The sequence below is a fragment of the Diuraphis noxia genome, unplaced genomic scaffold, assembly GCF_037042655.1.
Source record: "Diuraphis noxia isolate RWA-SAM2 unplaced genomic scaffold, SU_Dnox_SAM2 contig0002, whole genome shotgun sequence".
Taxonomy (NCBI): Eukaryota; Metazoa; Arthropoda; class Insecta; order Hemiptera; family Aphididae; genus Diuraphis; species Diuraphis noxia.
In genome coordinates, this window is record NW_028301712.1 from 13,276,255 (window position 1) to 13,301,481 (window position 25,227).

Here is a 25,227-nt window from a genome sequence, read left to right on the forward strand (position 1 = left end):
TTAATAATAATATTAATAGGTATATTAAGAACAAATCTAGTTTAGCACCCACTCGAATTTTTTAATTTTTACTTGCGGAAACCTAACGATGGTGTATTGGTGTAAAAATTAATTGGCGGAAACCATAAGTTCTTCTGTTATGGGCTTATGGCCTTATGAAGTTAATAATTTTCTGTGTTTTACGCATCCGTACAACGCTCTATTTTACCGCGCTTATAACGAATTTTTCTATTGTTTTTTTTTTAATACTATGTAAATCAAAGTTTTAAAAACGATGGTGTGAAAATAAATTATTGGAAATTAATAGTTTTTTTGGAATAGGTCACAATCACAAGGTAAAAACAATTTCACTTGATATATTAAACAAAAAAATAATGTTAAATATTTATATATTCAAAAACTACCCCTTTGGGGTCACGGGGGGAGACCATTCCAACCCTTCGGGTAGACGGATAACCTAAGACGTAAACTCAAGTTAGTACACAAGTTTAGTGGCTCCCTTCGCCATCCTGCATCGACCCGACAGACTAGATGGCTGTAAGTATAACATAAGTATATTTTATTGTATATTATGCTATAATAATATGCGTGTAGTCTTATCATTGGGCCTACATCTTATTCCTCACACCGATGCTCCGCGCGTCATTAAAGTAGTACCTATTCCGCGCAAGCATATAAACGTGAAATCGCCAATTTCGGAAGGCTATACAATTCGTTTCCGCCAATTAAATTATACACTTTCGTTCTAGTCTCGTTGAAATACACAGGTTTCCAAAAAATTAAAAAAATCGCGCGGGCCCTAAACTAGATTTATGCCAACAATTATTTCACTGTAGTTATCGAACAACGCCACAATGCATTATGTAAATGTAAACGTCGGACAGGAACACGCCAAGTGGCACGTCGCCGCTGCCGACGACGACACAGCATTATTGCAGCAGACATTTGAGTAGTGGGGGTTGTAAAGATGGGTGTGTGTGTGTGCAGTGTGCACGGCACGGCAAGCGATTAAGCAACGCGCATCGCTATGTGACGATACGGCAAATTTTATATTTATAATAACCAATTGAACAATTGATTTGTTGGACTTTTCTCTTTCGATGGCTCATCTGCACACCGAGTACTTGCGTTAGAAAAAGAAATCACGAAAACCGGCCTAGCAGAACTTCAGACATACCGTCTTAAGAAATCGCCTCACGTTTTAATAATATATAAAGATGACGTGGTATTGTAATAATATAACATCAGACTTGTTTATTCCTAGTAAGTATTTCTTTAAGACCTAAGTATAGTATTAATACCTAACCTAATCTACCTATAATAACTGGCCCATGGACAGTTTATTTACTTTTAATTTCCAAGTGGAATTTGGAAAGCTAACTGCAAACCTCTTGCTTCTATTCTGACATAAATTGTTATACATCAAGGATTTAAAACAGCTAAGTACCTAACTATAGTTCATATAAAAGTTATTGTCAGCTAAAGCCTTAAAATGTATAGTTCTTATAATTCATATTATATAATTAGGAATTTTTAAAATGAAAAAAAAAACAAATATCAACACCTAATATCTAATATTGTCTACATTAAGTGAGTTTTAAAACAAAAATAGAGTAAAATAATAAAATGCATTAAATTAATTAATTTAGATCATCTATAAAATTATCATAATTATCATTAACATTAAATTATTATGAGTAAAAAAAAAAGTTATTAGTAGCTAACTAGCTAATGTCCAAGTTTTAGGGGATTATTTTTAATGAATATGGTAAACAAATTATTAGTTTCTTGTAATGCAACTTAATTTAATGTTTAACTTGGTAATGTTTAGTTTTAGTGTTACAAGATTTACAAATACATTACAGTTATAGACTTTGATTGTACAACTATAGGTTATAAGATTTATTATTAATTGTAAAATGTAATTGATGAAATAAGAAACATAAATTATTATATTTTTATTATTTATTTTTAAGATTGAGAACTATGGAATTGTCAATCAACACTGTTGTAATTTTAAGCAATTCAATTTTAAAATTCAAACTATTTCTCTTGTTATTTAATCTAATAGTCATCTATTAGGTCACTACTCACTATGTATGAAACATATTACTTCCAGCCGCTTTTCAATTAAAAGTGTAGAGAAATAATTAAAAAACACAAAGCAACAACTAACAAGTTGAAAAAAACGACTTGTACAGTCATGCTCCAAGCTTAATACAATTAAATTTTATTACTTAACATTTTTAAGCAAACAAAACAAAAATTAATAACTTAAGTTAATAAATAAACTTAGTTTAAAACTACAGAACATTCAAAATTCAAAAAATTATATATTTTATCAAGTTCTAATAAATTCATATGGAAGAATTTTTATTGTACATATTTTTATAATAAAATATCACTCAAAGTGATACATATTGATAGTTATGATTAGGGCTCGGAAGTTGATGCATATTGCATTTTTTTTTTTGGAACCTTTTAGAGTCTAAAATTTAGACAATGCTCTCCTGGCCACAAATCTGTTTCATTAGCATTATGGATCTAAATAACTAATTTTTATTTGCATTTGGTGTTTTTATTTTTTAAGTCATTTTTTGACATTTTCAGGTGATTTTTATTGATTTCACACTAATTCAGTTCTTATCGCTTCTTGACGACCATTATGCCAATAACTTAAAACATGGAAATTACCACCAACTAAGATTAGTCATTTTATTAGACTAGTCATAGTTTCATTTTTGTCATTTTTATATCATATTTTAAGTAATTCGAAGCTTTGATAAATTTATATAGAATTATAGGGTAAAATAGAGAAAAAAAATTTTAAAAAATGTATTTTTATTAATTTAAAACTAATATTTGTAATTTTTTCCATTTTTATGTCATTATATTTGCATTTTTTTTAGGTCATTTTTATTGTTTTTAAGGTCATCAACTTCTGAGCCCTAGTTATGATTAATTCATTTTATACAAATAATAATTAAATAACAATCTTATGACTCAATAGGAATAAGTTCAGATTGGTCACACTTAAGGGGTTGTATAACTTCTACAACCATTGTTCCACACAAAACATCATATGCACATCTATTTTGATTAGCTGCTGCTGTGATAAAAGGTAGTGGAAACAAGAATGCAAAAACTAAGTTTTTTGTGATTGAACGACGTGCTGCTCGTTCCCAACCAATATCACCACCAGGAATTAAAGCAACAACATCAGATTGTTGACCTCTTATATTAAATAGTTTATCAGCTCGAACAACTGTAAGAGCTAACAGAGTTTTTCCAACTGTTGCTCCTCCTTGAAAAACTGTTCTACCTTGTAGAAAACATGTCTAAAAATATCATAAAATGTATTAGTTAAAGGTTAAAAAAATTAAGTTTATTTTAATTTCAATATTACCTCATATGCACAAACTATCATTCGGTGCATAAGTTCTATAAAAAATAAATCTGATGTAATTTCTATTGCTTTAGTGTAATCAACATTATAATCATTTAGTGTAAAAATGTTGTTATATTTAGTAAAATCTCTAAAAAAAAAAAAAATAAATTATTTAATGTAAATCATGGACATTTCAGCTTCAGTATGAGGGCAAAATTTATGACATGTAATTGTATAAGAATTTCAGTTAAGGCAACTTTGAAAATTGTATTTATTTATTCATTTATGAAAAATTAGGTATTTCACTATATAGTATGTACTCTACCATAATAGCAGATAATTTTCCTACAGTCAACATTTTATTTTAAAATAATATAGTATAATATTTAGTTTTAAATTTACATTTCATTATTATGTTATTATAAAATATAAAATTCTAAATAGTATTCAGCATTCAGTATACACAAATAAAATACAGACAAACTAATTTAAAGTAATTTTGTATTATTTATTTAGGCATACCAACAACCAACAAATAATTTTTAAGAAATGTCAGTATGTAAGGTTTTTAGTGACGGCGAAATTAATATTATTGTTTACAAATTTAACATCAGAAGACCCTACTAGTACAGATTATATTAATAAAAATATTTAAACTGTTAAACGAAAATTAATAACTTAGTCTATAAATTCATTATTCATATAAGTTTTATGTAGGCAGTGCTACTAGTACCAAGGAGAGCAGTTATATAAGTGACACAGTGTCTGTTCCCTGTCTAGTTTTTTTCTAATTTGATTTCAGAATATTTATTTTATATTAATAATAATTTATTTTCACTACAATAAACTAAAATAAGATAGATATTATTTTTTTGGACAAAGATTTTAAACACTATGAGTGTATTATAGACAATGTTATTATATAAACAAAGAATTTAGGATTTATTTTGAAAAAATATAAAGTTACTAACTCCATAAAATATAAAAATTGGATTTCATTGTTTTAAATAGTAAAATTTAAAAATATACTCACATGTAAAAATTTGAATTTAAGTAAATAATCATGAATTTTACAAAGCTTATCAGCAAAAAATCAATGATTTCAGCTCCAAAACGTTTCCATAAAGACGGTACCTGGCATCTTATTCCTAAATAAATGACATTAAAGAATGAAAAAATGTATCATCTAATATAGGTATAGGTAGTATAAGAATAAAACACACCCACAAATTGATTACGTTCAACAGTTGGTGTTTCACGTACAACATTATTAACAGGTTTAGGAACTTCTTTAGGATTTTTCAAAACTTGCTGGTAGTTGTTTTGAAAAAACTCTCGCTGCAATTTATTGTAGTAGCACTGATAACTGTTTACTGTATTCAACCATGAACGTAATTGGTTAAAGTATTCTTCTCTGATTTCTTTACTTGTCAACTTGGAGTTGTTAGTATCTTTTGATGTTTTCAATATTTTATTTTTCGGCGCTGATTTATTTGCTGAACTTGCCATGATTCTTTAGAATATGTAAGCTCTAATATTCAATCTAATAACTCTGATACTTTAATAATTACTAATAAAGCTTAAATACTTATAATAACAATAAGCATAAAAATAATTTTTACATGTAAATTTTGTAATTATTTACCAATATAATATTCAGAACTATCTTTACAGAAGTTAGTATTCAGTATTCAGTTTAATTTAATTAAAAAATATTTTTGGTAATAGGTATTTAATATTTGTTTAATATTTTATTTTTATACTTTTATAGTATTTTCATTAACTTTTTTGTTATTATAACATGTTTTGATAACAAATTGATGATAAGAAGATATATATAATATGTAAAAATCAGTCGTCTATACTAACATAGAAGTCTGTAGTAAAAATAATAAATGTTTTCGAAAATTTTTCAAAATATAAAGATAAGCATAAAGAATAAACATGTATGTCAAGATATCAATCATATATTTTAACGATATTATATTATGAAGAATATTGAATTAGGTACCTACCTACATTAATTTTCAAAAAATTTTAAATTTTGTAGATGAGCTTTGAGTGGCTTGCAAATTTTTCTTGACGCTTGGATCTTTAAGTATCCTAAATACTCTTTGTATTAGTGTATTCTTAAAACTTAAAAGATTAGATACCTATATTGTAGTCTGAACCATGACTAAATAGATCTATTTCATCATGGTCTGAACAGTGTTGTGTAGGTAAATTTTTATCGGCTCGTCTTGGGACGACGTAGCCCCGTTGATAGATACCAAAATATTATAATATTAAGCACTAGATACCTCTAACAAAAAATATTATAAATTGTGTAATATTTTCTGAAAAGGTTATCAACGACCTGTAGCGCCATCTGACGACACTACAGCCGTCGTTTAGACCTGCCTTAACATCGATTCGAAAAACGGGTGCTTTGAGTGTATAAAACGCCACAACAGAAATACGTAACAGCAATAATAATAATAATAATAGCGAGCAAAGTTGTGTGTCGCGCGAGCGTTGTTGCATAAGTGCGCGTAACGCCTTGGTCGCGCATCATTCCACCACCACCTCGCAAGCCGGTTAGGTTCACGCTTTCTATTGAAGCTATACAACTTTCTGACTTTCATATCAATCCATCAGTGCCGCACACAAAATGATAACCCTCACTACTAAGAAGGTGTCCGCTGTCCGCAACACCCTGCAGGTAAACTATAACACAATATCGTTCCAAATGTGGTTAAAAATTAATTTTAATAGAACTCATAATGATATCGCATCATTGTTTGATGGTTTGCATACAATTTCGAAATAAATGAATTTATTCATATGATATGAAGTGCGTAAGGATTACAGTAAAATAGTTATATTATTTTATATTATGTATAGTTATATTATATTATAGTAAAATAGTTATACTTATAAATAGATATAGGTCAGGAAACCGTGTACGTAACACTCTGCAAGGGTGTCACTTCGATTTTCGATCGTTTTAGGCCAACCCCTTTTTACCCTTATTGTTACATCATATTTTATATATACCTATACCTAGTGATTAGTTCGCTTACAGCGTATCGCATTTACGGACGTGTGAAGGAATTGAATAAAAAATGTTTATTAAAAATGGAGCTGTAGTACAGTTATATCATCTTTATTTTTAGGGGAAGGAGGCTAGAATTATATAGGCCACATAGAACTACAGATTACTTGCATCTGCACCTCTTTCCAAATGAATAAGTATTTCAAAATTCTTTAATGGATAATAATGTTTTTACGCAACTTCTTCAATTCAACTATATAACAAATAATGAAAAATATTTTGATATGAATGTTTTAATTTGTATAACTTTAAATTTAAAACCAGTTTTCAAAACAAAATCTCATATATAAACTAAAATTAAAATTAGCATTATAATCTATCAAATTTTCCATCATCAACTATTGAGAACTTCTTTATTAAAATTATATGATTTTTTTTTTTTTGAGGGGGGGGGGGTGGAACATTTTTGGGATTTCTCTTAAGTTCTGGTATGTATAATTTCGTTTATAAGTGGTTCTTTTAATTATACGCCATATAAACCATTAAATATAGGTTCACGTAAGTCATAGGTGCAACATTTGCTGCATATGCTGCCCCGTGCAAAGTTAAATTGTAGTCTATGGGATAGGAACATAGAACACGGAGCTTATTAGGTGATAGTCGCTTTGAGGGGATGGTTGTCAGAAATGTGTGGTTAATTTTACTCCTGAAAGAGAATTTAAAAAAAAAATTTTACTTTTAACATAGTGATGAGGATGACATCTATTAATAGTGTAATCTATCCACGTTAGACTCTGCGGCATGCTATCCAATAACTCTAATACATATCTATAATTTATTACTCGACTAGTGAGACTGACACGCGTTATAAATATGTACTAGTAAACAAGTTGGCAAATATATGGGTTAACCACCTCGAATGATAAACCACTAAATTAATACAATTTCGAACGTAACCATAACGCGCCTATTGAGGGTCAATATACGTTGGATGCCGGTGTAGCGAGCAGCGTTTATTTTAGTATATGGGCGCGAAGCCAAACATTTTATTATTTTGTCAACAGGCAAGTCTTTGCAGTATGATATTGTACCTGTGCAGTCTTGTTATGTATTCAAATCCTTTATTGTATTTCAAATACTTTTTAAAAACTTTTCGTCCAATGTATTTAAAATACTTAAAAAATACTTTTTATTTATATTTATATTCTAGAATACTAAATATTTTTTTTCATTCTAATGTTCTATCCCAATTCTATTTTCCAATATTTCGTAATGTAGGTACTGTTTTAGATTTAGATTTTGAAATATTATTTTATAACGATTCTAACTTCTGAGATTTATAAATAACTAACTCTCCATAATTGGGCAAGTAAATAAACTAAAGAAAAATAAATATTTCAATATAAAATTGATTAAACTAAAAAAGTATTTTTTGAAGTATTTGTATTTGTATTCAAATACTTTTAAATGGAAGTATTTGAATACGTATTTGAAATACAAAATACAATGCTATTATTGACGTATTCTGAATACAATTGAAAAGTATTCTTAACAAGACTGTACTTGTATTATAAATGGTAAGTACTGGCGTCAGGTACTTTCCGACCGATAATTATAATAGTCTAGTTGTGAATTAATAATGCACCGAAATTTGAAATATCTACAACTGAGCAACTTTGTAATATTGAGTAGTAATATCATTGATTAAATATATTTAATCAATGGTAATATACTATTATACATTGTGTATATAATACTATGTTTTATACTATACTTACCGTACTATACTATAATTACTAGGCAACAACAATATAGCAAACCGAAATTTATATTTTCGATTAGTTGTGTTTTACAATAATACATTGTTAAACAAGAACTTATCATGTCAATAAAAATAATAATATGTATTAATTAATGTGTAATCATCATTCGCGGCCAATGACCTAATATGTTGTCGAGGCCTTGTTCTTTATAATAAAAAAAAAAATAATAATAATAATAATATTAATAATAAATTTAGAATAATGTGAGTTTTTGATAAGTTGGTACATGCTATTAAAATAATAAATAATAATATTGTAAACTGCAGTTAAATTATTCAAACGTCATTATCAAGTTATTCTAAATTATTATTATTGTGTTATATAATGTTGAATAATATAAAATACCGACCTTAAAAGTGGAGGTACTTATCCAAATATCGAATAAAATATATCCAGTTAAATATAAACGTGTTAATGAATAATTGCTTTATTTAATTTTGTTTTTATAGAAGTTAACGTCGACATGGAGAACCCTTGCAACTGAAGCTACATTTGATATAAAAGTTTGTAACATTTAAAATAAAATTAGAAATGTAAAAATTGTATACATTTTAGGTTCTGAGTGAATCAAAGAATGTATAATAATATATGTATAAGAATATCGTTATGTAATTTTACCAAAATTATGCTGATGTGATTGACAATATATTTAACTTTTCAATAAGCATATTTTCAAACATAAATGTAATTTCATAGTCATATTAATGATACAGCAGTATGATATATACAGCCTATTATAGGCACCTATTATTATTTATTTGATATATATATTGGATAGACTATTTTTTGGTAAACTTTAATACTCATAACTAAGTATAAGTAGCAATAATTCACAACTACACCTATTGTAATTCCAAATAAAACGAGCAAGTGGGTATCGCTCCGCTGTATAGTAGGTGTCGAGTGGGTCACTGTTATAGATGTATAAAATTTGAATTTAATGATATAAAATAATTGCATATGAATAAAGATTTTGAGCGAATATAATCTGTCAGCCTGTATGGGCATTGGATATGTATTCGTTACTAAGTAACTAAGTATATTTTATGATATTACTGTTATTACATTTTGTTTTTCTAGTGTCACAGTAGATATGGATTGAATTAATTTTCCAATAGCATTAATTGAAAATGTTGTTGTGATACATAAAATATACTAATATATTATAAATTTATAACAAATAACAAATATATAATATTTATACATAAGCAATCTAGATTAGGTTAGCACGAACCACTTACAAAAAAAATATTTTTAAACTTAAAATAGTACCTATAATAAAATCAATGGTTACAGCGTCTCATATAGACACTAGAGTAGTACCTACCCAATTACCTTATTTTCTTTTCCCAGAGTATCTATAGGTACTTAATTTAACTCAGCAACTGGTCGTGAAAATTCCGATTTAATTACATCAACATTTTTTAAATATTGTCTAAAAAGGGGGTTCTCATTTTAAAAGAAGAGTGTTTTGCGCCACAAGACACTCCTTGCATTTGAATAAGCTAATCAGGTATAAAAAAAAAAAAAAAAAATTGTGGGTGAAAATCCTAGGTGAATTATCTTGTGTATATTGGCATAAAAAATTTTTAATAATGTTATTTCTAATAATAATTATGTAGCTACCTATGAAAACCTTTGCAGATTGATATTTGAAAATAAAAACAATTTTTAATACTACGCCGCAAGTCTAGGATTATGATTCTAATTTTCAAGTAATGTGTAATATTATATTCTTGTCATGAATATCTTTTTTTTTCAAAACCACAAGATGGGTTTTAGTAATTCCCACTCGAATATAGAGGTATTTTATTAATTTATTGACTTGTAGACGTGTAGTACTGTAGTATTAAAATGAGAGATACCTGCAGAGGTATAAAATAACACTTTTTGGTGTATAGGCTTTCAAACTTCACAAATTAGAATCCGGACCCAGTACCACGGTAACCGTAACCAAAGAAGATGCCATAAATTACTACAAGCAGATGCAGTATATCAGACGAATAGAGACGGCAGCCGGTAACTTGTACAAGGAGAAAATCGTCAGAGGATTCTGTCACTTATATTCTGGACAGGTTGATATATTTTATATAAATATATTGTTCAACGGAAATTGATTTAAATAGCAACGCTGAAACGTCCTTAATTCGTTATTAAACATAATATATAGGAAGCTTGCGCGGTGGGCATGAAATCAGCATTCCGTGAACAAGACTCAATAATATCAGCTTACCGTGTTCATGGCTGGACATACTTGATGGGTGCAAAACCTGTGGAGGTGCTGAGTGAACTCACCGGCCGAATCAGTGGGGTAGTTCGTGGTAAAGGTGGTTCTATGCACATGTATGGTAAAAATTTTTACGGTGGAAACGGCATCGTCGGTGCTCAGGTTGGTAACTATTTTTTTATGATCACGACGTATTTATTATTTATTATAATAAAATGGTAAAGTAAAGAATTTATCTTGTAAAATTAAATCCTGAAATATCGAAAAACTATTACTTAGGTATACGTATGTTGTTTTATATAATATCAAAATACTTCGAACGTTCAAACTTAAATTATTTCGTAAACAGGGGTGGCTACAGAGCCTTGATTTAGGTTTGGGGGGCAAGTTATAATTTCAAAAAACTTTATAAAAAAAATTATTATTAGTGTTTATTCTATATATTTTTAGTATTCCCGTAGTCCGCAAATGTGTGATACGTAATTCATATTTTGAACATAATAAAATAATAATATCATAGTATCATACCATAATATATTTTATATCAATATAGTTCATTTATAGCCTTATAAGTTCTTCATAATATAGATAGCAGGTACATCGTATATGCCGTCATACATCTATATGGCTCTATCTACATAATTGTGTGTGTCGTATAATAGTCGATATAGTATCTTAAATGCTTTTTTTGTTTGTAATTATTTTTTTTAACAATATACATTTTTTTATAAATACGAGCTTGGAGGGGTGGCTGCGGTCCCTGAGGTACCCTCCCTGTGGCCGTCTCTGTTTGTAAACATACTTAAATCTTTAGTTTATATATATCATAATGTATACATTTATCACAGACCTTAAATTTTTTTTAAATCCCAATTTACAAAAAAAAAAAAAAACAGAGATACGACCCTTTTGACTTAAGCTGGAGTAAATAGTTTAGCTACACGTTTGGTATAGACAATAGATTTCATAGTTATGTTTATGGCTACCATAATACTGTAAACCATTATACGTACAGGTACAGCAAACCATTAACTATTATCTCAAAAAGGTAAAAAAATAAAATTTATTGTTTTGATCACTTAATTGTTGTTTAGGTTCCTTTAGGAGCAGGCGTCGCATTGGCTGCAAAATACTTAGGCACTGGAGGAGTATGCTTTGCTTTGTACGGAGATGGCGCTTCAAATCAAGGTCAAGTGTTTGAAGCATACAATATGGCTAAACTATGGAACTTGCCCTGCGTATTTGTCTGTGAGAACAACGGGTATGCAATGGGAACGAGTTCAGAGCGGTCAGCGTCAAATACCTCTTACTACACCAGGGGCGATTACATACCCGGAATTTGGGTAAAAATAGTGTGGCACCCGACCCCAGTGATCGTTGAAATTTAGAGATTAGGTTTAAATATTTTTTCTCAGATGCTGGATAATAATCAATTACAAATTCGAATAATTATTTTCTAATTCCCGTAGTTATACCTATATTCAAAAGAAATATCAAATAGGTGAACTTCGATAATTCATTCTATATTTCCCATCTATAAATGTCCAATATACGGTCTATATCTATACATTCTATACCATAATTTCAGTTTCTTCGTTATTTAATAACGTGAGAAAATAAGCAATATGTACTGTGAACACAATATTGAGACTTCCTGCAATCCTAAGTCCATGATTTTTAAATAGGTATCACGTCCTAATAATTTCTGTCTGTATTATCTTAGAAATTTGACAATAATATATAATTTAAAATACTGATACTTAAGTTGGTGGACCATTGGTATATGTAGTTTGTGCTACCAATCAATACTTGAAAGTTGAAATTAATAAAACATCGTTAGATTCTTAGATTCTAATTAATCTAATAGAAGCTTGGTTTAACTACTCGTTTAGCTGGTAAGAACATTTTTAAAACAGGTAGCGACTCGTTATTATAGTGGTTACTTTACAACCTTACATACAGAGGTACTTTCATGGTTTTTAATTGTTTAAAGACTTATGAGTTCTGTTTATGACTTTTAATATAAGACTAAGAAAAATATATTTCATGAACCTATTTTTCGTTTCTACTGATCCCTTAAAAATTAATGAAAATTTTGTAAGATAATCTCTTTAAGTTTTCCTATATTTTATTTAAATGCCCAACATATTATAGAAGAACTTCATTTTGTTTCTCAAAAAATAAACTGAATGCAATACCTATTATAGCAAGTTAGATTGTTAGGATGTTCGTTTTTTTTTTAATTATGCATATACCCTCGCTAACATCATTTAGTATTGACTATTAGTAATATTCTATGTATAAAATACATAGGTACCTTTATCTAATTGGTAATTTCAAAGGCAGTAGAACTCTAGCATTTACATATTTGTTTTAAAATCGTGAAAAAGGCCAAAAACAAATTTATTTTATGTAACAAAAAGCGAATCACTACCTATAATATATTCTGTGAATTTTTTTTATTAAAATTAAATTTAGGTAGATGGCATGGATGTATTGGCTGTCAGGGAAGCATCAAAGTTCGCGGTGGATCACTGTATTAATGGGAATGGTCCTATACTTTTAGAAACAGTTACTTATAGATATTCCGGTCATTCAATGTCGGATCCTGGCACATCATATAGAACTCGAGCTGAAATTCAAGCTGTAAGGATGACGAGAGACCCAATTACATCGTTTAAAGAAAAAATTCTCTCTGCTAACCTAGCAACCATTGACGATCTCAAAGTAATGATTTTATTCTTAATATATTATACACGTGTTAGTATTTAGTGTATTGCATTGTAAATTCGTATGTTTTATTTAGAAAATCGATAGTGAAATAAAAATAGAAATTGATCAAGCGGTTATAAAATCAAAGGAAGATGAAGAAATTACACTGGATGAGTTGGCCAGTGATGTATATTCCAAACCACTTGAAAACGAACATCGCGGGGTAGTACCCTGGCAAAAAATAAAACATGTTAGAATTGGACTATCCAATAATATTGTGTAAATTATGTCAGGGTAAATGCAATTTGTAAATGTTGTACATTTTTTATTTTGTCATTGTGATTTGTGATATGATGGAGTGGAGCCATACTCAATAGGGTATTTGTTTTTTGAATTTAAATATGTTTGTTATCATTGTTACTTGTTAACTTGTTGACTCATATAAAATATTTTTCATAAAATGTTATTTATTTTTAAGTTCACCTTTTTTTCTTTCTAATACCATTGTGGTATTGTTTGTCCCAGTTAACTAAAAAATGTTCAATAAAAAAACAAACTCATTATTATTTATACTATATAACCATTTTATATTAACTCATATAATGAAATTGGTGTTAGTATTATGCAAAGCAAGTAATAAGTAATAGCCAATAGGTAACTAATAATTATAAATTAATCAAATCATGAAAACTAAATAGTATTATACTAGTATCTATCTATAGTATTTAAAACCATATAAAAATATAAAAATAGTACCTACGTTAGTCAGTATTTTATGTTTGAAGAAAATTAATGTGGTCCAAATCTGTTGAGTAAATACTATTGTGCATTGCTGTTATACATTATGCACACACTTTTACTGCTTCTTTTAGGTTTATCTAGTATATTAAACTATTATTATTAAGTCATATTAAATATTTAAAGGTTTTATAAAAATATGAGTACCATCTGACATCTGTATCTAATATGGTTGTATAAGTACTATTAATTCTAAATTATGTTTTTTAATTAAAGTGACTGTGTGAGGCTGATGTAATGTTGATTCAAATATCTCAAAATATTATTATGTTATGAATAATATGAATAATGATAATAATTGAACAGAGTATTTTTTTTAGATAAGATATTACAAGATTATTGATATTTGTTGATTGGTATTTGTTTTGTTCAGTTTTCCATCAATTCAAATTACATAGTTGAATATTATTTTGATTTAAAAATATATTAAAGGCAAGAAAACAAGAACATGTACTTTTGTTAATCTATTTATTAAGTTAGGTCTATTTTCGTTTAAAGGTATACCTACGTTCAATTAGTTCCTAAAAAATATAAAAAACAGACGAAGCTGAAGATTATTGATTCCAATTTAATTATTTATAATAAATAATTAAATGTTGCTACATTAAATTATTCACTTATTCACACAAAAATTTTAACTATTGACTTGATAGATTATTATAGTATCAGCTATACAGGGGTGTGCTCAAGGGAGAGCTGAGGGTGTCAATATGTCATATCCCTTTTGTTTATTTTTGTCATACTTAGTATGTGATAAAACAATGATAGTCAAATACTCAGATAGTATTATAGGTATATTTACCACTTTATAAAACGTAGTCTGAAAATAGTAAAAATTCATACCCCCTTTTAAAAAAACCTGAGAACGCCACTGTATCAACTATTAAGTATAAATATGTCATAATATAATATGTACTAATGTTTTTTGTTTATTTTAATAAACTTTTTACACAATTTAATAAAACTAATGCCGACAACTAAATTATTAAGTTTTTGAATCCACCCAGAATCGGTATGAATATTTTTTTAAGAACATGCTCATTCTGGCATTCCTATTTTAAACATTTTTTTTTTATTTAAAGCCTCAACAACTAAGGTTATCGGCTTTCATTTTAGATAAACATAATTAAACTATATATAATTTAAATGATTACATTATGATAAGTTTTAGAGTGTTATACAAGGAATATAGAAGGTTAGAAAACGAAAAAAAGACAATATAATTATATACGTATAAGGTTATAAACAGTGGTGTAGTCGTAAATATTGTTTTGGGTATACACCTAAATTGAGAAATATTTAATACGTGGGGGGCTCCGCCCCCCACACCCCCTGTATACCAATATACTTAGATTTATCTATTATTCTAAATTTATTTAAATATATAATAATATATGATTCCATTATAGCAAATTTATAACTTATAAAGTTTAGTACTTTGTAAAAACGTTATGATATTGCTGCAATTTTCAAGACTGGGTCCTAGTGCTTCATATAGATTATAGGTGATCCGAGATGTTCTGGTATCGGCATAGTTACGGCAGAGTAGGAGGATATTATGTTTGACGATTACTGATTAGACCTTTCTCACGGGTTAAGCAATGGATATAGAGTCTTCGCATTAGGGAGCTATGGGTAAGCCATGTGTGCCCAATTCTTTTGATTATAACTTCATATCTCTATTTTTATTTTTAACTAGCTATTAGATACAATTTAAAGAATATATAATACTTACCTATCTTCAAAGCATGATTATTCCTAGTGTTTAGCAAGGTTAAACTTGCGTAGGTATTTCAAAATTCAATATTATTGTAGTTTGGCTGTTTGGCTCACATCTTAAATTGGTTGGCCTGAAAAAGGATAATTTTTTGACAATAGTTGTTGCTAGTTTAAAAATATGTTAATAAAAAAAATAGTAAAATATAACTGTTAAGCTGCAGCTCTTGAATCCTTCATGCCATCTTTCACAACCTAATTTTAACAATTCCACATTATACCACTCCTTTAGATGTTCCTCATGCCACCAAAAAATTTTTAGCTAATGAACCAGTGAAAAGGTTGATGGAAAACGCCAATGTGAACCCTATTTTTAGATTTTTTTGTTTCTGCGTACACATATGATTTTTAACTTCAGTAGATTTTCCTGTTGGAAAGTGAATTTAGTTGCACCAACAACGCACCGTTGGGGAGGTAAAATTTTGAATTTCCAAGTAGTTTTCAAAAGTACCGGGAAAACAAAAAAAAATTAATGAAAAACTTGAATTTTTACGTAAAATCAATTTTTGAAAAAATAGAATTTTGATATTGGCGTGTAACTCTAAAACAAATTACCGTTGACACATGAAATTTTTACTGAACTTTATACTGGCATTTTCTATACATGGTCAAATTTTGACAAAATACTTAAAAATCACGAAAATTTGGAATTTATTTTGAGTTCATAAAAATTTATCTTTTTAAACCTAATATTTGAAAATTCGTTACAAGATCCTAAATGACTTTGTTTACTTTTATCAAATAACAAAAGTGTATGGGAAAGTCAAATTAAATTTTTATGAGCATTTTAATTATAACATATTGGATATTCACTCAATCTCTCTTGTTATTTTAATATCTCCGATATTTTGTTGTAATTCAAAAACGAATAACTGTAAAAACTTGAAATATGTTCGCTACCTACCAAATGTTCGTTTTATCAATTCCTAAACTTGATAAAATTTTCAAAATATTTCAACCATTTTTAAGTAATTTATAGATATTTAAAATTTTTCATTTTTATAGTTTTTTATTCTATAAATGTCAATACAATTTCATTCGTAGGGTAAAAAACTTGAAAATGTAATACAAGATTCCATACTTATAAGAAGTTAATTTTGAGGGGAAAAAAATCTAAAAATTATACGAATACAGTTTTTTTTAATAGTAATTTTCAGTTCAAATTTGTATAAAATTACATATTAAATAACCAAGAATAGCAATTTTAGTTATATTATTGAATTTGTAATTTAAAAATATTATTCGTGGGTACTTAAAATTTCTAAAGTATATACCTACTTTATAATTTATATTCTAATTGTAACATAGCTTATGTCATTAACGACTTATATTAATACTTTATAATAAATGTATATACCTACTATGAATGACTAAGTGAGTCAGATACCTACATTTTTTTTTTGAAATAATAGCAATAAAATTAATATAGTAGAAAACTATAAAATATCATAGACAGACAAACCGTCTCCGTTCAGAATCGTTTTTCGTATACAATAATATTATATCATTAAATTCAAATTTAATTCCATCCATTATAGTAACCCACGTGTAAACTATATACTATACATCAGAGTGACTTATACTTATAGGTACCTGTTTTTTTAATTAAAAAACTTTTTATTTTTCCCCCTATTTAATTATTGTATGTATTTGATTGTACTTATAATTTATTACCTTTATTATTTAAAATTAACACAAGTTATGTCAAAAAGTTATTATTATTGAATAAATAAATATATATATAAAGTTTACAATAACCATCCGTGTATATCATCTGAATGTTTGCTAAAATAAGTTTGAAAATCAAATAAAAATATAAAATAATTGCCAGTATGTTAATAATTTATTATACATTTATACTCTGACTTGTCTACTAAATATTAGCAAGTAGCCGTTTTTGGGCAGAATTTGCTGAAACTTTAAGGAAAAACACGAAATGAAATCTTATTACTTTTTTATTCATTCATTTAAGTAAGTACAATTTTATTTATTGGAGATATGTTTTTAGTAACAAAATCAAAATCTATGTTTTCTTTTTTTTTTTATATATATCTCTTATATCATTCAAATTAAAAACCATAAATCTTCAGAGATATACATATACAGTTTTTGCCCAAAAAAATTTTAAACAGATATCTCTTTTTTGTATGATATTAGCTTATCTATCAGTCGGATATATATCGTTATTACACCTCAATGTGGATTGTAGACAAAATTCCTCACTATCAGAATATGATAAAACTCGAATTTCGAAAAAAGTAAAACTACCTGGTTATTACACCGGACTCTTAAATTCTATTCTTCCACTACATTTTCTACGAGAAACCCAACCGTTATCCTTGTCTTAAGTCCGTATTATAATCACAAAGATTTTATGCCTATAGCTAAGTAGTTCCACAAAGACAACATTTTAAATAATTTTTTTTTTGTATTAATAATATTTATTGAGTTCAATATTAAAATTTCAGGAAAAAACTATAATTACTAGTACTTGATAAGGAATTAATTTGATGGACTTTTTTGGGAGGGGGAGATCAATGCTCCATTCCTATTCATGATAATAGTAGCAAACGTTGCAGGACTAGATCTTTTATTGATTTTTTAATATGAAACTCACAATTTGTATAAGTAATTTTTTTTTACAAAATGTGTAAGAGCTTATAGTTTATGTGTGGGATAAATTGGCTGTTAAAACGGTGAATTTTTTTTTGTTTGATATTAGTTATTCATTTATTATAAGGATTACATTGGATTTATGATCGCGCTTATTGTAAGATAATCATTAATATTATATTGTTTAATATAATATTATGTTCCTGCCTGTATAATAAAAGAAAAAAATTTTAATTGCTATTAAGTACTAGTAGTACTACAATATAACATAAATATCGAGTGTTTGTTTTTTTTTTTACTTTTTTAGATAAATCTGACAAGCTAAGCGACTTAACGAGAAACATTATTTATATTTTTCATTTACTGTTTTTCGGTGAAGTGATGTAAGCCGTAAGGATGTAACTAAGGAGAAAAGTATCTTTTTCATTGTTTATTATTCTTTTGTTATTGCTATACTATGAAATATGATAAAAATATAAAACAGCCGGTTTATTTTTACTTTGCGACAGTCTATTATTTTAATGAATGTTATGAGTTGATTTGGAGTCAGATCGTTTTAATATTTTATTGAGTTCGTAGTAAGTAATACTTTTCTAGCTGACTGGCGTGGTTCTGCTATCTAGTGTGTTGACCAAAGATGAATGAGAATATGAGATTGACAGATTACCTATATGAAATATGCACTCACCGGTTTGTTATCTGAGCCGAGCTGTACACTACTGCAGTTCCTGTTTTTATTTTCCGTTATAATGAAAAATTATGTTCCATTTTATTTTTATCATTCTTTGTCATTGCAAATATTTTCCTAACCACTCCCGTATCAAATGTCGGAGCTGGCCAATGACGACATATTAGTTATAACTCCTATGTATATTGTTGTATTTTTATTGTTTTAGTAATAATAACAGTAGTATAGTATTATGTTTACTTTCGTATATGAAAATATTTCCTATCTCCGTGTTTAAATTATTGGATTGAACCGTTACCGTAGTCTATACTTCTAAATCATTGAAGAAACAATAATGACAACAATGATGATGGTGTTATAAATTATAGCTACATAATTTTGTGGAAGTATTATTAGCAAGAAGTTGTGAATTCCAGCGTTGAACATAAAAAGGCTGGCATTTGAGCGTTGAGTGTATTTTTTAAATTTAAATTTGGTTTAACTATAAATTAAATTCCATCATAATTTGTGAAAAATGTTTATAACATAGATCAGAAATAATATGTATTTTATTTGGGTTCATATATACCACAGTCACATAGAACGTAAATATCCGTATATAGTCAATATAGATAATGTTAAAAATTTAAATAAATTCATGATAGTTAAAATTATTTTTTTAAATAGATATTATGAACTTCATAAATTGTATCTACAGCGTATAACACAATGACAATCTACTTTCCATATTGCTTATATACCTACAACTGTCTATGTGTTTTTAATTTGTATTATGATAATAAAAAAATATAATATATAAGCGAGTGCGTCCCTGTCCCTCTGTACGACTCAATGTCACCACCTATAGACCATTGTGCATTTTAAAGTCAAAGTATTTCATTGTGTTTAGATTGATATCATGAGTCATACCTAACTATATGTCCATATAATAATAATAGTAAATTGACAATTACCTATTTGTATACAGCTAGAGTGCTAGACGCTATAGTTGAATCATTTTATACAAGAATGATACAATTAATCAAAATATTATTTTGCATTATGCCTGATAATAAGAATGGACAGAACGGTAAATTTGAATTGGTTCATATTTTCGTTCAAAAGCTCAAGAGTACTGTTAAGTGTTGATTCGATTTTCTACTACCCTCGAAGGCTCGAAATTAACCGGATGTTGGTATAACCACACTTTTTTTTCAATAAATTTATCTGTATCGGTATATATATTTATAAGTAGGTAATGTAGGTTCACACTAGTTAAATATTAATTAATTTAAAGTCATGTAAATAGTAAATAACATCATTTAAAATATTCTGAAAATGGAAATGTAAATTCACGCATGCTTATTATCTGGAATTTGCGAATATTTTTTTAGATTTATGTGAGGTATTGATTGATAATGAATTAATGATATATGTATTTTTATCAGTATATTATGCACTATAGATTGTTGTTTACGGTAGGTGTACCTACTTATCAAATTATCGCTTTCATAAACAATTATTGTTTTTAAATTTACCAAATTAATTTTACGGCTGTAGTTATCACGCATAAATTATTTAATATTATAATATGTAACCATGTAACCGCCGGGAGAGAATAAATTAAATTCATTTCTTAACAAAGAAGCGTTAGTGCATGATACTATAGATATTTTTCCCCTTCAAGTGGAATTGAGGAATCATAAATATGTTTGAGGTATATCGTATATTATATGTAGTGGAAAAGTAACATGCTAAATTTTATTTGAAAATTAATTCATTTTTTTAAACTTTGTATTATTGATTTACGTATCTATGATGGCCGCAGTAAACAATGCGTTACGAAAATCGGCTTCGCGTAATCGATTAAACAGAAAAGTTATAGGTACCCACCTCAAAACATATCTTTAATCTGTATATTACGAATCTTTTATTTTCACGTATCACGAATGTTTTCTATTTAATTCGCAGTTGAAAATCAATAATTTATTGGATTTTGTACTTTGTGACGATCTAACCTATAAATGTATCAGTTTATTGATAGGTAATAAATATATTATCTAATTCAATTGTGTTTAAAATTATAGCACAATGCAAATCGTGTTAAAAATCATAATACAAATAAGAAAAAAATGAAAAAAACGTCCGGATAAATCATCATATGTATACTTTGGATAGCAAACGAAAAGTATCTACTTCAGTTTTTCTTTATGTACCAACATTTTACTGTCCCTATCAGTTTTTAAAATATTGTACAAATATATAGTGAATAATTATTGGTTATAGTTAAAATCAAATTAAATATTATTTATAATACTATAGGTCGTAGGTATTACAAATTAAACTACTATCAGAGTATGGGAAATGGAAATAAGTTATTAAAAAGGCAGTGTTTTTTTTTTTTTTACTTCCAGATACAAACTATTTTTTTTTAATAATCTATAGTCATTTAAATTTTTTTCTGCTAAATATATTATATATTTTAAAAATTAAATTATTTCTGTATACCCACATAATATAAGTGATTTCTGCAATTTTTGGTTAATATGCTATAGTAACTAAGGAATAAAGGAACTAGTAATAATTAATCTTGTAATTATTAAAAACATATTAATCGTACTTGGATTTATACATTTTTGGTATCATGCATAGTATTATTATATTATATACACATGTACATTACATAATTGGATTTTAAAAATATTTATAGTTTAATATTTGAATATATATTTATTATACGTGCCTATATGTATGCCATTATCACCTATATACAGCCATATTGCATCTCAATATTGAATTTTATAATATTATATTCTTTATTGTATTACTTATTTAATATTTTTGTCAACAATTAATTCATCCTACTGTATTATTAAGAGTACCTATAGAACAAAAAAATTTAAAATATTCTTTGAGTGAAGCTTACACAATATACCATCTCCGCTTAGAATCGTTTTCGTTGAATAATAATTTATGTTTTAAACAAAACTTAACATATCCATCACAGTGACCTATATTCAATGATGGTATAGAATATACAGTTGAAACCTACAAAACAACAGATAAAATTCGCCGGTTTTTCTTTTTCAATTATATTCTTACACGTAGGTATATACAAGTTTTCAGTAATCCAAACCTAATTACTTATTAGCTATTAGATATTTAAAACTAAAATACAACAAATGTTATAAATATCTGATGATTTAAATATTTTTTTTAAATGATTTAGGCTTAAGCACTTTTATACACCTATGTCCTATATACATCGGTCTATATTATATTGAATTGATTTATGGTGGCAAGGCTTGAACGAATGAGTGAATGACGTAAAATCAAGTTCGTATAAATAATAATTTTACTACTGATTAATTGATTAATATACATTTTATTAACATACTTATATTACATTTGATTTTATAATTCAAATAAACTAAATATTTATTTTTGTATATAAATTATAATAATTGATTGATATTAAAATTCAATAAGAGTTATTTTTAATTTATGATTTACTTTAAATCATTTTATTTCACAATAATTGCACAATATGTGAGTTTTTGTCGAAGATAATAATATTATTGTGATACACTACAGCATAATATAAAAATATAATGTATATCATGTAACATGTATACTGTATAGCGACGTAGTTTTATTTTGTATCCATTTAAATTTTTATAGCTATTATTTATTAGCTATATACCTACTTACGAATTTTTATTATCTTTAAATTTAAAAATATATTTATCATATCTTTCATTTTAGACCAGAGCAGTATATCTACCAACATTTAAATTTATGTCATTGACTCATTGTTTACCTTTATTAGCTGTATTAAGATATTACGTATTTGGTAAATTATTTTTTTTATATAAGGCGGTCTCATTGTGAAGGTATTTAGGCATTTGGCACACCATAACATAATTACATTAACATTTTGATCTAGTCATAAGTAAATTATTTATTTCATTTAACTTTTGTCCTTGTATCTATAAACTATTGTATTATTATTATTGTTTCAATTTTTTAACACTAAAACCGACACTGCCGGATTTTTCATAAGTTTTCCATAGCCCATTGTAAGATTGAATATCTATATATGATATATCATAAGTTATTATAATTCATCAACTATTTTAATCATTATTTAGAAAAGTATGGTCACATCAGTAGAATTATTTGTTTTTTGTGGATGCGCACAACCTTGAATAATTAGAAATTGTTAACATTTCAACCAAACTATCGATCGAGAAAAAATGTGATTGGATTTATTAATATTTATAAATAAAAATAAATTTCTATATACGGTTTTAATTTCTTATGCATCCGTTATTTATTATCAATTTATCATCATTGTTTCGACTTTAACCTTTCTAATAACTACCAATTTGTTACATATTTTGTTTTATTAAATTAAATCTTACTATAATATAATCCTACAATGATTGTGTCTAAACTCTTTAGAGTTTCCAATTATGATTAAGTCTATATCAAAGATTCCATCGGTGTCTGGTTTCTTTGGACTTGCGGGAGACCTACACAAATACACATCTCCTTTATGTATTATGTGCTTATTTTTTTCCAGACTGTTTTAGGTGCCCATATGGCCATATTTTATAGTATGACACAAGCAAGACATCACTTAAATTGTCATAGTAATTTTAGTTTTTAAGTGCTCGAATTTACTTAAATTGTATTTTTTCTATAGCGTGAGTCTGTTTTGTTTTTCGAAGAAGTAAATTATATGTGATCTAAATTCTAATTCAACAAATAATTATTTTTATTCTAATGCCTTTCAAAATATAACAAGCTAGTAGGTACTTACTATGTACCTAACCTATACAAAATACAAATTTACTATGTGGTATGTCAACACTAATAATTTAAACACAATTATTAAATAGTACTAACTTATTTTAAATTCTATATCTATTATTTTATATCGTTTTTTGGGATTTTTTTTATATTCAATTTATATTTTATACAGTTTTATTATTATTGGTATTAAAACTTTACATTTAAATATTAAATATAACTACTTAGTTACACGCATGCAGTGGAGTACGCAGGGGTAGGGACGGTAGGGTTCTAGGGTTCTGACCCCCACCGACATTTTTTCATTTTACAAAAAATATCTTATTTACCACCATTTGAATACACAGCTAGTCGATCAATTGTTAGTAATTTTTAATATAAATTAAATTGTTAATTTATTATTAATTATAATTTGTTATAACTTATAGGTAACTAATTATATAAAATTATTAAAAACTGTTAAGAAAATTATTTAAATTGTTTAATAAGATCCTGCGTACGCTACTGCCCGCATGTATCAATTTAAGAAAATATAAATTATGTAACCAATAATTAATTAAAATATTTATTATTTTTATATCTCATAAAATAATAAGATAATTTCCATTTTACATATTATACATAGTACGTAGAAACCATTTAGATTAATATTTTACACAGAGGAATATGGCTCTATTCAGTATTTTTTATTCGCACAGGCAATTTAACTGCAGGAGTTGAAGAGTCTGTGTTTCTATATTGTTGCATGTCCAGGCATATAAGATATAAGTATAATAGCATGAATCCATTCAGTCAATTGCATCTTTAGTTTTTACTACTGTCTACTACCACTCAATTTTAGGCACAATTTGCTAGCGTAGTTCTCTTCGACGAATGTGGTGCCATCGTGAACGTTTGTAATGCAGCAGAATAGTCCAATCCTTCTCTCACGACCATGACCGTAGTAAAAACCAGTAGTGCCCCTGGCAGAAAATCAAATTTTCACCCCCTCATCCAATTACAATTAAAACAAACGATAAATTCTTTTAATTTTTGTAAATTATCATATTCGAATTGAGAATGCCACTCGACGAAATATTGCGCCTTACGTATAATTGATGCCTTAGCAAATGTTCTATTGCCAGCGCCTATACCCTGCCTACGACTCATATAATTTCATATGTAATCGGGCACTGCTTATAGTTTAATATTTCAACATCTCATCATCATGCGTTTATTTAATCAATGCACAGTTATTTGTTATGCGCCGGCGCTACTGCGAAAAAGAAAGAAAAAAGAATGGTACCTATTTTGCATTCCGAACTCCTTCTACAACCCTTAATGCGTTATTATTTTATTAACATTATCTATACCTTAAGTTATACTAATGTGTCT

The 25,227-nt window shown here is 27.3% G+C and overlaps 2 protein-coding genes across 6 annotated transcripts; one reads left to right on the forward strand and one right to left on the reverse strand.

Moving 5' to 3' along the window:
• Positions 1-975: 975 nt before the first annotated feature.
• On the forward strand, positions 976-13,661 carry LOC107162157 (putative pyruvate dehydrogenase E1 component subunit alpha, mitochondrial). 2 transcript variants are annotated; one of them, XM_089219010.1, is made up of 7 exons: positions 976-1,263; positions 8,695-8,748; positions 10,147-10,320; positions 10,416-10,634; positions 11,567-11,815; positions 12,951-13,199; positions 13,279-13,661. In XM_089219010.1, the coding sequence occupies exons 3-7, from the start codon at positions 10,231-10,233 to the stop codon at positions 13,465-13,467; spliced, it is 996 nt and encodes a 331-aa protein (XP_089075136.1). In that variant the 5' UTR covers positions 976-1,263; positions 8,695-8,748; positions 10,147-10,230; the 3' UTR covers positions 13,468-13,661. The 2 variants fall into 2 exon arrangements, with proteins under 2 accessions (XP_089075136.1, XP_015364421.1); XM_015508935.2 differs by lacking the exon at positions 976-1,263 and adding an exon at positions 5,889-6,089.
• LOC107162166 (protein FAM8A1-like) lies at positions 2,215-5,798 on the reverse strand. Of its 4 annotated transcripts, none has more exons than XM_089219014.1 (5): positions 5,542-5,798; positions 4,612-4,931; positions 4,422-4,536; positions 3,407-3,536; positions 2,215-3,338 (listed from the first exon to the last, which is right to left on the reverse strand). In XM_089219014.1, exons 2-5 carry the CDS (start codon positions 4,895-4,897, stop codon positions 2,997-2,999), a joined length of 873 nt encoding a protein of 290 aa, XP_089075140.1. In that variant the 5' UTR covers positions 4,898-4,931; positions 5,542-5,798; the 3' UTR covers positions 2,215-2,996. The 4 variants fall into 4 exon arrangements, with proteins under 4 accessions (XP_089075140.1, XP_089075139.1, XP_089075138.1 ...); XM_089219013.1 differs by having other exon boundaries at positions 5,404-5,798; XM_089219012.1 differs by having other exon boundaries at positions 4,612-4,940; positions 5,404-5,798.
• Positions 13,662-25,227: the final 11,566 nt, after the last annotated feature.